Below are 15,946 nucleotides of genomic sequence, written 5' to 3'. Positions count from 1 at the left end.
ATTTCATGATAATAATGAAGTTAATATAATACACTATATATTATATTTGCCAATATCAGTCTTTATTCGTAAGTGTCTCTTTGTAATGAGACAATAACTCTCTTACCAATACTTAGATATCCAAAATAGTGAAGTGATAAAAAAATTAAGATGATAGTTACGAATTAAATTATTATAATGCGTCATGGATTCAAAAGCGAGATTAACATGGTTTTTCTCATTAATAATGAAAATAAAAATGGGTAAATCTTCATAAAGCCATTAAATTCTGACATTATTTTAAAAAGAGGATATATTGAAGAAACTAATCAAAACATAAGCCAAACCGACACAAATAAATTACAAATTCAAAAGCCATACTTTTGTTTAAAAGTGAAACAGTAGAAGTGTTACCAATTTTTTTAGTTCTCCATGGGACTGGATAGCAAAGATTTTAAACATCTCCTAAGTTTCCTTTTTTGTTTTAACTTTGTATTCTTCTGAGAGTAAAAAAAAGGTAAGGGAAATGAAGTTGCAATCGAAAATTGAAACGAAAAAGAATTTGGAGCCCCCTTAAAAGTATTCGCATTCCTTAGATAAGCTTCAGTCTTGTGATGAAATAAAGGTACAGAAGTCTTTGAAGCGTGTCCACCCATAGCAAAAGCTTTCCCGAAAAAGGAACCAATGTCTTCGGGTTGGTACTCCGTATATATAGAATAAATCTTTAAGATTGGAACTAGGTATTTCCAGTTCGTTCATAACAATATGTTTACTGCCTGAGGCCGCACGGCAGCGCTTATATTGTTAAAAGCAAACTGCAAATCAGACCCTTTATGCATATTAAAATTATAGTTAATACATGTATTTACAGAAATGTTGCTTCATCCGATAATTAAAGCAATGTTAAAAATTAAATCACAACCTACACACATGTTCACTGGATTCATGTACGAATTCCTTTGAATAACCACGTGTTATTCTAGTCATAATTACAGATTACGTACAGTTCAATTAATCATTCCTTTCGGTAATAAATTAGAAAGAGACCTTTCGCATCAATAATTGTTTCTACTTACTAGCGATAACGATAAGATCAGAGTGGAGCTTGGAAACACTTTCCGGAAAATGTTAAACAAAGAACATCGATTCACTTTCAATGCGAAATATGCGTGCTCTTAATCAGTTCTTGAGTACCGCCATCATCATCTGACATTAAACAATTAAAACGTCAATTTAAGCAGCCCGTATCTACAATGAGTGTTATCAATGAGAAATCGATCGTACACAATGATACGTGCAATACTGTACATGCAATTCATATAAATTAAGGAAAATGTACAGAATTGTTCGTAATAAATATTTAAAGCTAGGAAACGAGATGCATGTTTAAACTTTTCAAAGCACTTCGCAAAGATTTCTGAAAATATATATGAAAGCTACGCTTTATGTTTTCCGCTAAGTGTTCTTGCTCGTCTTATACAGTCTTGCGCATATGATTGTGCACCGTTCTCTCGTATTTTAGAGAGAATTGTGCTTTTTATTCAGGAATACGTTGTTTCTAATTCAACGATGATGATAATATACAAAATCTGCCTCATATGGTGTTCTCTGGATTAGTGAGAAGGGTAAACCCATAAAGATCTAATCAACCAACATTGTCTATCTCTGCTCTTTTACAGTGGTTCTTTCGTCACAAAATCGATCGTGTAATCTTCCTCGCGTAGCACTATTAGAACTCCCGTTCTCGTTTCGAAACTGCTCCGAATGCTCCGACTCTATGCGTTATTGCTCCACTCTTAACAACGAGCTACATTCAAATTAAATTATTTATGCTATATAAAGTGTATAGTTACACGCAGTCCATTCGCATCGATTCTCTGGTGTGATTTACTTTCTCTTATATCTTAATATAACTGAAAAAGATGAGTCTCGTTTGCGGAGTAGTAAAAAAACAAGGACAGATTTACTCACATAAATCCATTCCGACGAAAACAAGGGAGTAAAGTTGAAATAACGGCGAGATGCGCGTTATGGTTCCTCACCCAGCAGAAAACAGAATCTAGAGCGAGTCCGGACAGTTGTCAAACTTCCATGTGCTTAGACGGCTGTTGGGATATGAACGGTTCACTCCACATGCGTCGCAGGTCGCCCTGAAAATTGAATGCATTTTTATAATTAAACTGCCGCATCGAGAAGATAATCCCGACACTACCTGGCACTTACGAAGTTCAGGCTCCCAATTGGACTTTAATCGCATTAACGGTTCCCACACAAATGAACGACAAACCATTTTCATTAGATATGCCAAAACGCTGTAACTTATCCCCTTTATAATAAGTACGTTCCATATAAATGTATTTACGTATTCATAGTTAATTAAACGAAACCTAGATTCCTATTAATTTATGCAATAAGAACTACGAGTGGCGAGCAATTAAGTATATTCTACAAGACGGACGATTTTGAACAACCGATATGAAATTAAAGTTTTACAGATTTTGAGAAGGTCACATTTTAGAGACATGTATATACAGAAATGAAAGAACAAACCGAACGAACGAAATATACTCTGCATATGAACCTCGCATCAAGGCCAACGTTTCATTGCTATCTAGTCGCTGAAGTAACTTGCCGTTACTCCAAAGTAAGCTTTTAACTATTAAGAATAAAGTTAACGGTAAATAGAGATTACCTTGAGATACGCCATGGTAAGTAGGGGCAACAATGTAAAGGGCACGAGGTACAGTAAGGCAGGCTGCGCGGCTTTGAACACCTCGGAACTAACCGTGGCAGTGAGCAGACCGAGAAAGTAACCGATCAGAGAACAGTGGAAGTAACTGATACGACTGAGGTGTCGCGGAGGTGGTACCCCTGTCTCGCAGCCACCTGGCAAAATCTGGCTCTTCTTATAGGCGTCGTAACGAAGTACGAAGCACAGTAAGAGGCCCGGCATTACAACGTCGCCGAGGCCTAACATCGAAAAGTGTCCCGACTGATGCATCGACGGGAATACCAGCTTCCCAGGTAGAGAGAGCTTCGGAACTTCACGAGCTACACCACCCAGGTGTAATCTACGTGCTACGAGACCCACTGGATTGTCCGCAGGCCGCGTAGCCACCTGTCAAACAAATGATTACATTTTTATGTTATGTTACCATCCTTAACCCGTCGACAGATTTCAAAAGTCACAAATGCACGAGTTTATATTTATGTCATCATTTTATATTAACTAATGACTTGTGTTTTATTTTTCTTTCCCTCCAAGATGAATATCCTAAGAATTTTTCACACATTTCAAACTATGAAAATGTAATCATTTGCAACAGTTGTTTGTGTCAGACCTTTTGTTACCGATTGAAACTGCATTACACTATTTTTTAACAGACGATCACCCCGATGTTTAATTTGACTCTAAAGTTGTAGATATATTTTCATAAATTTTAATTGAAAGTTATGTCTAATTAAATTTCATACGTTAATTAATTGACTAAAGTATTTAAATGTCATAATCAAATTTGAGTATTATTTTTTAATAAACGCCCTTGTACTTTATATTACACAATATGACAGTTATTCATGTCTGTACTGTGACCCTAGCGTTCCACGTTTGTTGGCTCGAATATTCTAATTTAAATGTCAATGTGAATATGTATAGCTTCAATGACTTAAAATAGTTATGGTTAAAACTATGCATCAAAGAAAAATGAAATAACTCACCTTAACCATTACGTTTGTGCTGAATATGTACGATGAAAAGAAGACCCAAAAGACGTCGTAAATCAAAAGTCCAGTGAGTAATAGGGTGGATACCTTTAGACTAGGTAATCGAACAAACGCTATAAATGCGACGCAGAGGCCCATGCCCATTGCATCCATAAGTAGCCAATGACCCGTTAGCACCCAAATACATACGATGCTTACACTCAATGAAAATGAGAGTAATTCGGCCCCAGTGAATCGCCCACACACTCCAAATGATATTTTGTTACCATCTGAACATGGTCTTATTATATATTGACACATGGGTAACAAAAGAAATGCCAGGGCAACTGTAGCTATAACTGCAATGAAAAAACATATATTATTTGCAAGAAAAGATCATCATAATACTTGTACATACTTGTTACTATTGTGTCAAAAAATGGTTCAATATGTATACAAATTTAAGGATGTGCTAATCGTATCTTATCTCAGAATGGCAATTACGACCAATAACGAATTATTAAGCAAAAAATCATTTATTCACATCAATCTAAGATAGAATGCTCATTTACTTTCGAAATTAATATATCAGTCTACAAAAATTGGGAATGATTGGTATAAACTGATAATTCGAATGACAATTAATTGTAGGCCTTTAATATCCAGAATTTAATATTACCTCGGTGATACTTGTTTCTTATTACAACTGTAGAATTAACACAAAGTTGCCGAAGAACATATTTCTCCAAAAATGTCATGCTAATCATGATAAAATTGACACTGATTAATTGAGTAATGAAAAAATTTTTAATCATGATTACTCGATAATAGAGTAACCAACCAGTTGCACCGACAATCAATTGACATTTGAACTACAACATATTTTTCTACCATGTCTACGTTAATAACTGAAATGAAAAGTGATGAAAAAACTTATACTTACTAGCTGTGCATATTGCAAAGAGCGTCTGCATACTATCAAAAAAGAAAAACATGATGAGTAATGAAATGGAAGCACCAAGAGGTAGACAGAGAGCATGCATTGTATCTAAAGTCTGGACGCATCCTCCATTAGCGCCATCAACATTTCCAGTGCCACTACTGCTCGTTAGCCCCGTTAACAAATTATTACGTTCCTTTTCTTTCTCCCTTTCTCTTGCCTCTTGCTCCATATTTAATGATCGAAAACTGCCATAAACGATCAGCAATATCGATATGAGAAAGGTGGAAACCCTGGATGAGTCCATTATGGAGTAAGCCCTATAATTCATAAAAAATCTATTATAAAAAATTTAACTTAAATATTATTCTTTCATATTTCGCCTATAATTATTTTAAAGTATATTCAGCAGTCGAATGCCTGGGCCCATTAATTGGCTAATCAACTTTTTATTTTCCATGTTGATTTATTGATCATTATAGAGTGCTATTCCATTGTTAACAATAATCAAAATTATAAAAAAATAAAGTTTTGAAATGAACGAATCCATAATGTACAATTATACTTTAACGATAAATTGATTGATTTAATATCAAAATAAAAGATCAAACAATACTGAAATTAATAGGTAACCAAGGCAATAGTTATCAACTGATGTTTCTGGAAATAATTCAAAGCTTAGTGTAATGAAGCCATGTAGATTTTCAATTAACACTGAAATGTTCAATTTAAATCTGTGAGGTAAAATAATAAGCAAAGCTTTTTTTTCAAGCGAATTGTTATTGCATCAAGCTTTAAGTTGCTTATGGGTTATGTTAACTATATGACATTGAGTGCATATATGTGCCAATAGGTGATAACAATAGTCTCTCTTTGGCACATATATCTCCACCTACAGCACTCAAATGATTATGGAACATTTAGAAGTAATTGTGTTCATTATTGACAAAGTAGATTCTTTTCTTTATTTTGAGAAGGAAGTTTTGATCGAACTTTAAACATATATAATATTAGAAAATAAAGCAAGTAAACTAACCACTGGTAATCCACTTGATTGGTAGCCATGTTTTTAGAAGAAATGGGTGGCCGCAGCACTTAATGTCACTCAATGACACCCTTGGGCATTTAGATGTCCCTTCTTAAAAGTTCTCTCATTTGCGATATGGGATTACATCCGAGATCATCTACAGCCACTGCTAAAATAGAGGAACATTATTAATAACATTATTTTACTGATAGTATTAAAGCAAACATACTTTATAGATGTGTACATACCTGTCGTTTGTCACGACTAACATATCAACAAATGTATAGCCCTTTTATAACTTCGGTCACCACCTATCGATAACAAAAGTTTAACTTCAATTAAAAAACAATCAGCTTATATCAGAACTCATTAAGACTCGTTTTATACAAAGTTCCTTTTGTTCGTTTTAATTATCATGAGACAAGCTTTCTTCACAAAATTTAATACAATCATATATAAAGTGACATTTTTTATTACACAGCAAGTACGCATATATAAAAGCAACTTCAAAAACTTGAATTCACGACCAGAAGTCCTCACGTTTCAATTGGTACATTCAATTGTCCATAAGATCCTAGGTCACTGTTGACAACAACTAACAATGCTTAGTATACAATAATCATTCCTGGAATGAACTATTAGCTGCTTTAATGACCTTAAAGTGGGGCCAGAGTACATACAAATGTTGCAACGACTGGGACAGACTTACGAGCTTGGAGCAAAGTACATGCGAGCATTCTAAATTCACATACTAACAATGTTTACGATCGCGACGGCGATTAAAAACCAATCGGAATGGTTACAAGTAGTACTGTTTGGCTCTATCCATTTCTGCGAAACTCAATGCCAGCGCGTTCACGCATGCTGTTGGAATTTCGCCAACCGTTTGCTCGACCTCGTAACAACGTTTAAGCTAAACGAGCGATCTCCCAATTCCGTAGGTCAGATTCCCCGCGTTCGAGGATTCAAAGGATCGCGAGGGAGTCGCGAGAGACGCGAGCCATGCGAGTAATTGTTTGTAAAATAGCGAGGCCCGCCATCTTGGTAAACAGTGAGGTCACGTGACTCGGCCCTGGCCCCGAGGGAACTGTTGGAACTGTTACTCCTGAATCCGAGATTTGGCTCCTCCGGGAGGGCCTCCGCCTCCTTCGGACACCCTTACCTGGGCGGTCCGAAGTTTGGGCCCCTCGTGAATCCTCTCATCACCTCATCAACCTGGGCTTTCTCCGGCAAACAAGGACCCCGAGAGTCTCTAGAGAAACCAAAGGACACCGCTCCAACGCCGCGATCCTATCGGCGAACTACTTCCACTAGCTCCCACTACTGCCAACCTTTCACGCTCGCCACAGTCGTTCGCTGCGGTTCTTCGCTCGGTAAGGTATTTCGCCTATTCCTCCATTTCTCTACAGCCAATCAGGGGATCGATTCTGTAATTCGAAGCTAGTGAAAATTCTAAAAGTGAACATCTCCCGCGATTTCGTATATTCACTATGATATAAATGTGAGATACTTCGCGTGACATCTCGATGGAAACTCCAAGATCTCGAACCAAGTTCTTTCAATTTGGAGATTCACATTCTCACTCGGAGACTCGAGCGAATAAACTCACATGAGATGACAGTCGAGAAGTGCGTACTCTCGCCAAAGTCACAGAATCGACCTCTAGAACCTCTTAGACACGGTTCCACAACTCAAATTAACAGAAATTTAACTGGTTTACAGTAGGTTGAACCAGATGTAAACCACTGAACTCGAATTAACCAAAGTTTAACTGGTTTACACTCGGTTTCAACCTACTGAAAACCCCTTAAACTGCGGTTAATTGGGGTTGTGGAACTGGACCTTAAGGCGATATTTCATTACTGCTAGGAACGAGCAACTCTGCGAACATAGTTGTTACGTTTTAAATGCTTTTATGAACACAACTGATACGAAATTTAAACTAGTTTGAACTGTCAAAACCGTTAGTTCGCAGGGTGGCATCAAAGAATATTCTTTAAGTGGCGTATCAAACTATCAGTGAAGGAATTGTTAGGATTCAATTTACAATAAACTTATGTACATACGTGTATATATTTTAATATTAATACGTGCTAATTATATTTGTTAAACTGCAACTGTATTGTCCTGATATTTGCTGAAGAAGCAGGGTTAGTTATTTGACATTGGGAATAATGTTTTTTCAGGTAAAGGAACAATGTTTGAATTTTTTCTTTGTCGTGTAGTGTGTACATATTGTAACAGTAGAAATCGGTATGCTTAACATTTTTAAGTTTATGGGAGATGAGATGTTACATACTAGTATACAAAAAGTTCATTTCTTAAATAATGGTTTCAAAAGGTATAATCTTATTACAGGTCAACATTACCCCAAAGGAAAAGAAGGTGCTTGAGAAGCCTGCAACTTGTTCACAAATAGAAACAGAATATACTTTGTTGCTTGCACCGTTTCAACCACAAATAAGAATAAAATTAGAAACTAATGTTAATATAAAAGCACAATGTAGTTTAATTGTAAGAAATACCAGCAAGCGACGCTTAACTGTAAGTACTGGTAATTTATAATTTACATGAGATAACTATACCGCAGTTAACTAACGTATACTTTTTTAATTAAGGCAAAAATAACCAAGACTCCTCCATCTGAAAGAAATTTATCTTTAAATGCTAATGAATTGACAATTGAAGCAGATAGTTTTGTTATATTGAATATATCTTGGATACCAAGAGAAAGTGGTTCCTGGCATGATATCATTCAACTAACCGATAACAGACGAATCAAATATGATGTTGCTATTGTCACAAGTGCCATAAATTATAAAAAATTAAAAGGAAGAGGTAAAATTAAAAAAGATAATATGGCATGTCTTAAAGGAAATGGTCTTCCGACAACATATTCTAAACGAAGTACAGATCAATCGGATGGTGGTATTTATCCACCAAGTAAAAAAATATGCCCTGATTCAATTAGAAATGAACAAAACAAAGAAAATATATGTAGCAATGTCATTAAAAATGGACCTTTTGACACACCTCAACAAAAAGACACGTGTCTACTTGAAAATTCCCATAATTTTTCTACTATCCTTAAGTCTGACACGTTCAGCTTGACACCCTGTTTTTCTTCAACATTTACCAATTCTAAGCCATTCAGTGTGCAAGAAAAGGTTCCTGATTTTGAATTTCCTTCTGATTCAATAACCATACCTTTACCAACAAACATGAATGAAAAAAAATTACGAAGAGTGACCTATTTAACGGTACCACAAATTTGTACAGACTGTACATCCACTGAAGTTAAGGAGAATAATGAGGAATTTGAAGACTCACTGTCACCACGTACTGAAGAAAATGCCAAATCTGATTTTTCTTTGATTAATAATATTAATTTTACTTCCATGGAACCACTGACAGTCCACAAAGAAAATAATAGATTTTCTTCACACCAATGCTTACTAGAACTAAAGCAAGAATTGAGCAAAAGCAGACTGTCAGTTGCCGAATCATGCACATCATCTCCATGTGGAAATAATACTTTTGACATTAGTTCCACTAAGTCTGTTAGTGAATTCGTTAATATGGAAAACAATGGAACTTTTGAAATATGTACCTCACCAAGACGAATGTCAGATTTCGACAACGTAAGACCTAAACGACTTACAAGTTCTTTTGGAGTTTTATCTCCTGTGATGCCTGTTATTGATCAATGTCAAGTAGAGTTGACTGCTTCTTCGCCAATACCTTTTGATCGTAATTATACATCCCCTATCTTACAACAGAAAGATCTTTTCCATTTACCATTGAAGAAACCAGATTCAAGCACAGCTCAAGAAGTCCTAGAAGCTAATCTGTGGGTGAAACCTGAAAATGACTTGCACGCTACTGAATTGAAAACCAAGCTACATGAACTCAGTACGATATCAGAAGAGCAACAGTTCCCAACTAACACAACGTTTACAAAAGATCTAAGTAACAATGAAAGTATTAAAAGGTTCAAGAAGACGTCAACAAGTCAATGTTTAGAAATATCACCACCAAGAAAGCTTATAGGAAAAAATTCACCAATTATACGAACATCTCCAAAAAACTATAATAAAATAAGAAAGGACAGAAGTTTCCAAGAATGCACAAATCTCAAGAAGAAGATTCAATTCAAATCATCCATTAAAGGTGAGAAATCGTACTCTATTTATTTTGTATCGTTATTAAGGTAAATTTTCTATAGTAATTAATATTATTTATGTTTTGCACATCTAAAATAAAATCATTATATATAGAAATTAGTTTTTTCAACCGAAGTATTTTTAGGTTACAGTAATATAACAATACCTGGAGTTAAGATTGCTAAACTGTCTCTGGCAGATTTGGGTAAACGGAAGAGTCAAATCAAGACAAACAAAAGTCTTTGTGAGAAAGTAAGCATTAAACTGCACGATCCTGATGACTTTCTCACTAGTCTTTGCAACCCTGATCCATTTGCGGCAACAACAACGGAAGATCCTTTCCTTGCCAGGTAATTTTTATAATTCACTCAGCAAATAATATATCAATGTGCTTTTATTTTGTTTTATTACATTCACAAACATTATTTACTTTAATTGAGTTATAATAATTTTGTTCAGTACTCTATATTATGATGAAGTGTGGATACACAACCAAGAAATGGAATTTAAGAAATGGTTGAATGCTTTGCTATCTCCACCGGAATGTTTATCTATCGATGTAGAGTCTACTTGTATAGATGTTGGAAAAGTATGGCAATCTTGTCGATCAAAGGAGGATATAACTTTAGCTGAGACAAGGGAAGTTGTTTCGGCAAGGTAAGAACTTTGTTATTATAAACAAATAGTTACACCAATACATCTATAAAGATATTTTAGATTGTATTAAACCATTTATATCTATTACCAAGATATCATACAAATACAAGATTGAATACTCTACGAAAAGCAGCATGTGCCATGTTTCGCAGTAAAGAAATTGTAACGGTCCTATCACGTGTGACCGTATGCATTGAAAGAGGAAACCTTGTTATTAGACAAGATCGTGACTTACACCGAGATATAGGTATTTTTCATAATAAGAAACATTTTATACAAACATCTAATGATTTCATATCTCTTTACAAAGAAACCGTTTTTCAATTTCAGGTTTGCAAAAAGAAGTGCTCGAACTTTTTCTGAGTTATAATCCATTATGGTTAAGAATTGGATTAGAAACAATCTATGGTGAAACTATTCCATTGCATTCAAATAACGATTTGGTTGGTCTAACAAGGTTCTTGCTTGCCAGGTTCTTCTCCGATCCATATTTAGCAAAGACACATTCACATCCTTCGGTGATAAATCTCAAATTGGCAACATTTTTGCCCCTTCTAAACAAACATATCTTAAAAAAGTTCCTCTTTGTGGTTTACTTTTTGGATTGTGCCAAAAGGAATAAGCTAATTGGTCATGACCCGTGTCTGTTTCATAAGCGAGCAATTCACAAGGAAAGTCGTTCTATTCTGTTGACCTTTGCCAGAGAAATTTTAGGTGGTATTGGAGATATAACTAAAGTCTTACGACCCTATGGTTACATTGTGTCTCACAAACAAACCTATTTGGATGAATATGACTACGCCGTAGTTGATCTTGCTGTAGATCTTCGAGATGGAGTTAGACTTTGTCGAGTTATGGAATTAATTACAGGCCAACGGAACCTGACCAGTCGCTGTAGAGTGCCTGCTATATCGCGTCTCCAAAAGGTCCACAATGTAGATGTTGCTTTGACAGAACTCATTCGAGCTGGTTATACTCTTACAGGTGACATCGATGCAAAGAGTGTAGCCGATGGTCATAGAGAAAAAACATTATCTTTACTCTGGCAAATTATATACAAGTTCCAGAAACCTTTGTTTAACAAAGCTGCAAGTTGTGTTCAGCGATGGTGGCGGTCCAGACTATGGTATGTGCGCATAAAACATTTCCTGAAAACTCGTCAAGACAATGCAGCTAGTGTCATTCAACGTGCTTGGAAATGCTATCTTGCACGAAAAGAACTAAATCGCCTGAAGGAAGCATATATTGCAGAACAACTTAAAAAAGACACGAATGCTAGGATAATACAGTCATATTGGATCCGTACAAGACAAATGCTGGCAATCCGCAAACAATTCTTATTGATAAAGTTATCGGTATTATTAATTCAGTCATGGTGGAGAAATAGACGGGCCGTAAAACCTTTTGTAAATGAATTCCATAGAAAGCAAAATGCAGCAATTATTCTCCAACGGCGATACAGAGCACAACAATTGATGAAGAAACAAAGAGCTGCTCATATTGAACAGAAAACAGCTGCCTTAAAGATTCAATCTTGGTGGAAAGCAGTGTCATTAGGAAAAAGAGTATTAATGGAATATCAGAATCTTAGAAACGCAGTGTTATTTATTCAAGCAAAATTCCGAGCAACCCAAGCAATGAAGGTAGATCATCAAAAATTTCAGCAAATAGTCAAAGCTACTCGTACAATTCAGATTTGGTGGAAGAGAGTTTTAGCTCTAAAACGAGACCGGAATAACTTTTTAATCATGAAATATGCAGTTTATACGATTGAAATGTGGTGGCTAGAAAAGAATAGAGTCAGTGAGGAAAGAAAAACTTTTCTAGCATTAAGAAGTAGTGTTGTCATTATACAAAGAAGTTGGCGGAAACATCACGCCACAAAAAAGGACAGATTATACTTAAACACTTGCAAGAATGCATGTCAAACAATTCAAACCTGGTGGCAAATGATAAGCATAGCTCGAAAGTACCAGCTTCAAAGACGTAACTGTTTAATAGTCCAACGTTGGTGGAGAAATATCACTTTAACAAGGTCAATTCGAGTTTCATTCCTATCAACAAAGCGTGCTGCGATAACGGTTCAAAAAAATTGGAAGATGAAAAAAGCCAGAAGAGCTTACTTAGAGAAGAAACATGCAGTGCTCAAAATTGAGAAATGGTATTCGAACATACTTGTCTGTAAACCATATCGAAACGATTTCCTAAACTCTCAAATTGCAGTACGAACAATTCAATCATGGTGGCGTAATATACAGATGACAAAAATGCATCGACTCTCATATTTGAAACATCGAGAAATAATTAGTAATATCCAGATTCGTTGGCGTGGTAAAATTCTTACAAGAACCATAAGAAATAATTATCTGGCACAAAGAGCTGCAGCTCAAAAAATTCAAGCTTGGTGGAGAATGATCTTGACAAAAAGATTATATCGCACGTTATTAGCGAAACATAAGGCAGCAACAATTTTGCAATCTAAGTGGAGAGTCACCTTAGCCATGAGAAACGAGAGAAACAATTATCTAGAATTAAAGTCGAAAGCAATCTTCCTGCAAAGAAAGTGGAGGGCGATTATTCTTGGCCGTAGAAGCAGGGAAGAATATTGTAAATCAAGAGAGGCAGCTATTATTATTCAAAAACATTGGAAAGGATATGTCAAACTTAAGAAATACAAACGAAAGAAGCACGCTGTGAATGTCATCTTGGCTTGGTGGAGAAAATTGATTAGAAGGCGAGCAGCAACAATAATTCAGTCAGCCTGGAGAACATATGTAACAGGAAAAGCAGTCCGGAAATATTATCATTCATTGAGATCAGCTGCCATTTTCGTACAACGGCAGTACAGATTAAAAAGATTAACCAAAAACGAAAAGGAGAGGTATATTACTTTCCGTGAAACTGTTATTTATATGCAACGTACATGGCGTAATAAACAAGAAGGACGAAAGCTGAAACTAACATTCTTAAAGCAGAAAGAGTCTGCCATCAAAATTCAACGCTGGTGGAGATTGATACTTTTAGTAAGACAACTTCGTAATAGATTTATTCATCACAGAGCAGCTGCGATAGTGATACAACGTTATTATCGAATGCACATTGAAATTGTGAATGCCAAACAACAGTTGAAGAATACTATACTTGCTGTGATAAAGATTCAAAAGTGGTGGAAAAAAGTTCTGCAAGAACGGAAGCACAAGCAGTGGGTTTCAATCCGTAAATGTGCAGTGTTTGTTATTGAAAAGTGGTGGATCAGTATTTTAATTAAGAGACAAATAGAAAAGAAGAAAGAATTAAAGTTACAGAAAAGAACTGATGCAGCGACACTAATCCAATCAATTTGGAGAGGACATAAAGTCCGACAGTCTCAGGGGGCCAAAATGACGCAAGTACGAAAAAGGTGTGAAAAGGCAACAAAGGCTGCATTGCCATCGGAAACCTTACACCAACGATTACAGTTTGCCATTGCCACGTTCCAAAAATACACCAGCCTTGGTGCACTATCCATGTGCTTATGTTCATTAGGTAAGAATGTAATTTGGATTTGAATTTTACGTAAAATACAAGAACGTATAAAGAATGTAATCATCTGCTTCAGATACGATAACAAGGATATCTCCAGGAGGTTGTATAGGAGTATGTGAACACGATCTAATTGATAAGGTTTATGGTACTTTAGTTCTGTCAAATAGATCACTACCATGGATGGAAGTTTGTATAACAGCTGCTAGTATCCTATTAAACGTTGCGAAATTTTCACGAACAAGAATCTATGTTTCCAAGGTTATTATTTACAACACCTTTTATATTTGACGTTGGACTTAGAATTACATATTCTAAAGCATTCCAGTATCAATAAAATGTTTCATTCAAATTTCAGGTAGAATATGCAGAGACAATAGCTCGATTGATGACAATTACTATTGAACAGCAATCAGAATTATTTTTGCACTTAGCGACTTTATTATGGATTTTAGCTGAAAATCCTGACTACTGTAACGTATGTATAACCAGCCAAATTATAGTTTTCAACCTATTTTTATACCACGTGAACATTTTGAAAACATTTTTATTCCAGGCTGTAAGAAGCTGCACTCGTACAACTTGGCTATTAAGATCGTTGGATAACGTTGTTAAGAAGAAAAAGGTGAAAAAATTGGTAGAAAGCTCAAAGCAGAAAGAACAAACGTTACTACTTCCAAGCACCAAACCGGATTGGGGAATGAAACAGAAACAACCACGTTTATTCAGTAACCCTCAGCATGCCGTCAGTACTGTTCTCAACAAACTGAAAATCAACGTCGTGTCATAGCAAAAAGAAAACATTGCAAGGGTTGTTCTGAGTTGAGAAAATAAGGATTTTTAAAATAAAGTGATTATACGGTGTTCGCAGAGCCGATAAGTGACGCATACTTCCCGGATGTAATGTTGAAATTTACAGTTCAATAAGATTAATTAGAAACTATATTTTAATTTCTACCGTACGGAAACAAAAACAGTTATATATTTCATGCAGGCGGTAAAGCAGGGATTTTCAAAAGGTCTAAAAGGAATATTTGCGAAGAAAAAGCGAAATGAAAGAAATTACGTAAATGTGACAATAGCCGCCAACCTTATCTTGTTTCTTCCTACAAAATTAGAACGATTTAAAATGATGTACGAATATATTTAATTTGTGACAATTACGAACGTGTACTGGTTGACCAAAATCACATGTCTTACTGCTAGTTAACGTACATAATGGTGTTTAATCCAATATTTTTATTCGCGTAACATTCAAACATATGCATGTATATAACTTATATTTGAATACAATAAATTTCTTTAAATACACCAGAACATAAAGAAAGTACATTTTAAGTGAAGTTGGATCATCTAGTGTGCCAGAGTGTACAATATTTTAATGTTTTGACGTTAATCTGTAAGATATGACATGACTAACGTGACATTCTATTTGTTCGAAAATATTTGTCTTATTGAATGTTTAATAATAATTGTATACATGAGTATCAAAACCACTAAGTTCATATAATACCTTTTTTAAGAACAAATTCCCGGTTCCTCGCCCGGAAAATACTGTAACTTTGTCTCTCTGTTTTTTAATCTTAAAACTACCACACATGTTCTGTGCAATATATCTTTATTTTATTCTTAAAAATGTACTTTCTTATGTGAATAAACAATACTTATTGCGTTTGTATGAACATAACGAAAGAATTTGCTGAACTATTTGATTGTAGTATTTTTTTATAAAGAGATTGTTAATGTTTAGACGTGCGACACCATTGTAAGCCAAAAATATCGCGGAATATTAAAAATTGATATGTAAATTTTGTAAGATTTTAACATATTCTTCAAAAGTTGTGTAATAAATATATAATTATTTTTACGCTACAGTATCATTCATTTTTTTTTTATTTTTAACTACGAATGAGAAGTACGACGACTTTTTAGTAATATTTTTATTGCAATAAATAT

General features: G+C 35.1%; 2 protein-coding genes across 8 annotated transcripts; one reads left to right on the top strand and one right to left on the bottom strand.

The window, feature by feature from the left end:
- Window positions 1–702: 702 nt before the first annotated feature.
- LOC105699507 (signal peptide peptidase-like 3) lies at window positions 703–7,014 on the bottom strand. Of its 6 annotated transcripts, none has more exons than XR_001104036.2 (8): window positions 6,811–7,012; window positions 5,897–5,959; window positions 5,658–5,817; window positions 4,625–4,941; window positions 3,697–4,040; window positions 2,672–3,097; window positions 1,951–2,129; window positions 703–1,892 (listed from the first exon to the last, which is right to left on the bottom strand). XR_001104036.2 is itself a non-coding variant. In XM_012424581.2 (8 exons), exons 3-7 carry the CDS (start codon window positions 5,684–5,686, stop codon window positions 2,061–2,063), a joined length of 1,185 nt encoding a protein of 394 aa, XP_012280004.1. In that variant the 5' UTR covers window positions 5,687–5,817; window positions 5,897–5,959; window positions 6,811–7,013; the 3' UTR covers window positions 703–1,892; window positions 2,022–2,060. The 6 variants fall into 6 exon arrangements, 4 of the variants coding, with proteins under 4 accessions (XP_012280004.1, XP_012279991.1, XP_012279973.1 ...); XR_001104038.2 differs by having other exon boundaries at window positions 703–1,786; XM_012424581.2 differs by having other exon boundaries at window positions 2,022–2,129; window positions 6,811–7,013.
- Window positions 7,015–7,611: 597 nt separating this feature from the next.
- On the top strand, window positions 7,612–15,862 carry LOC105699449 (protein abnormal spindle). 2 transcript variants are annotated; one of them, XM_012424451.1, is made up of 10 exons: window positions 7,612–7,834; window positions 8,007–8,192; window positions 8,267–9,818; window positions 10,011–10,161; window positions 10,271–10,468; window positions 10,561–10,715; window positions 10,799–13,993; window positions 14,067–14,251; window positions 14,349–14,468; window positions 14,547–15,862. In XM_012424451.1, the coding sequence occupies exons 1-10, from the start codon at window positions 7,823–7,825 to the stop codon at window positions 14,778–14,780; spliced, it is 5,988 nt and encodes a 1,995-aa protein (XP_012279874.1). In that variant the 5' UTR covers window positions 7,612–7,822; the 3' UTR covers window positions 14,781–15,862. The 2 variants fall into 2 exon arrangements, with proteins under 2 accessions (XP_012279874.1, XP_012279865.1); XM_012424442.1 differs by having other exon boundaries at window positions 9,957–10,161.
- Window positions 15,863–15,946: the final 84 nt, after the last annotated feature.

The sequence above is a fragment of the Orussus abietinus genome, unplaced genomic scaffold (assembly GCF_000612105.2).
Source record: "Orussus abietinus isolate OABI.00-Male unplaced genomic scaffold, Oabi_2.0 scaffold66, whole genome shotgun sequence".
Lineage (NCBI taxonomy): Eukaryota > Metazoa > Arthropoda > Insecta > Hymenoptera > Orussidae > Orussus > Orussus abietinus.
Note: the sequence above shows the minus strand (reverse complement) of the source record. Positions and strands in the feature narration are given on the sequence as shown.

What these genes read in the sequence shown, in the direction of transcription:
- LOC105699507 (XM_012424550.2), bottom strand. Translation starts at nt 5,686, where the DNA reads ATGGCTACCAATCAAGTGGATTACCAGTG. An exon ending in AATCAAGTGGATTACCAGTG is followed by an intron (nt 4,942 to 5,657) that starts GTTAGTTTACTT and finishes TATGAATTATAG; the next exon opens with GGCTTACTCCATAATGGACT. An exon ending in GCACAAACGTAATGGTTAAG is followed by an intron (nt 3,098 to 3,696) that starts GTGAGTTATTTC and finishes TTTGTTTGACAG; the next exon opens with GTGGCTACGCGGCCTGCGGA.
- LOC105699449 (XM_012424442.1), top strand. An exon ending in CCAGCAAGCGACGCTTAACT is followed by an intron (nt 8,193 to 8,266) that starts GTAAGTACTGGT and finishes TTTTTAATTAAG; the next exon opens with GCAAAAATAACCAAGACTCC. An exon ending in CAAGAATCTATGTTTCCAAG is followed by an intron (nt 14,252 to 14,348) that starts GTTATTATTTAC and finishes TTCAAATTTCAG; the next exon opens with GTAGAATATGCAGAGACAAT.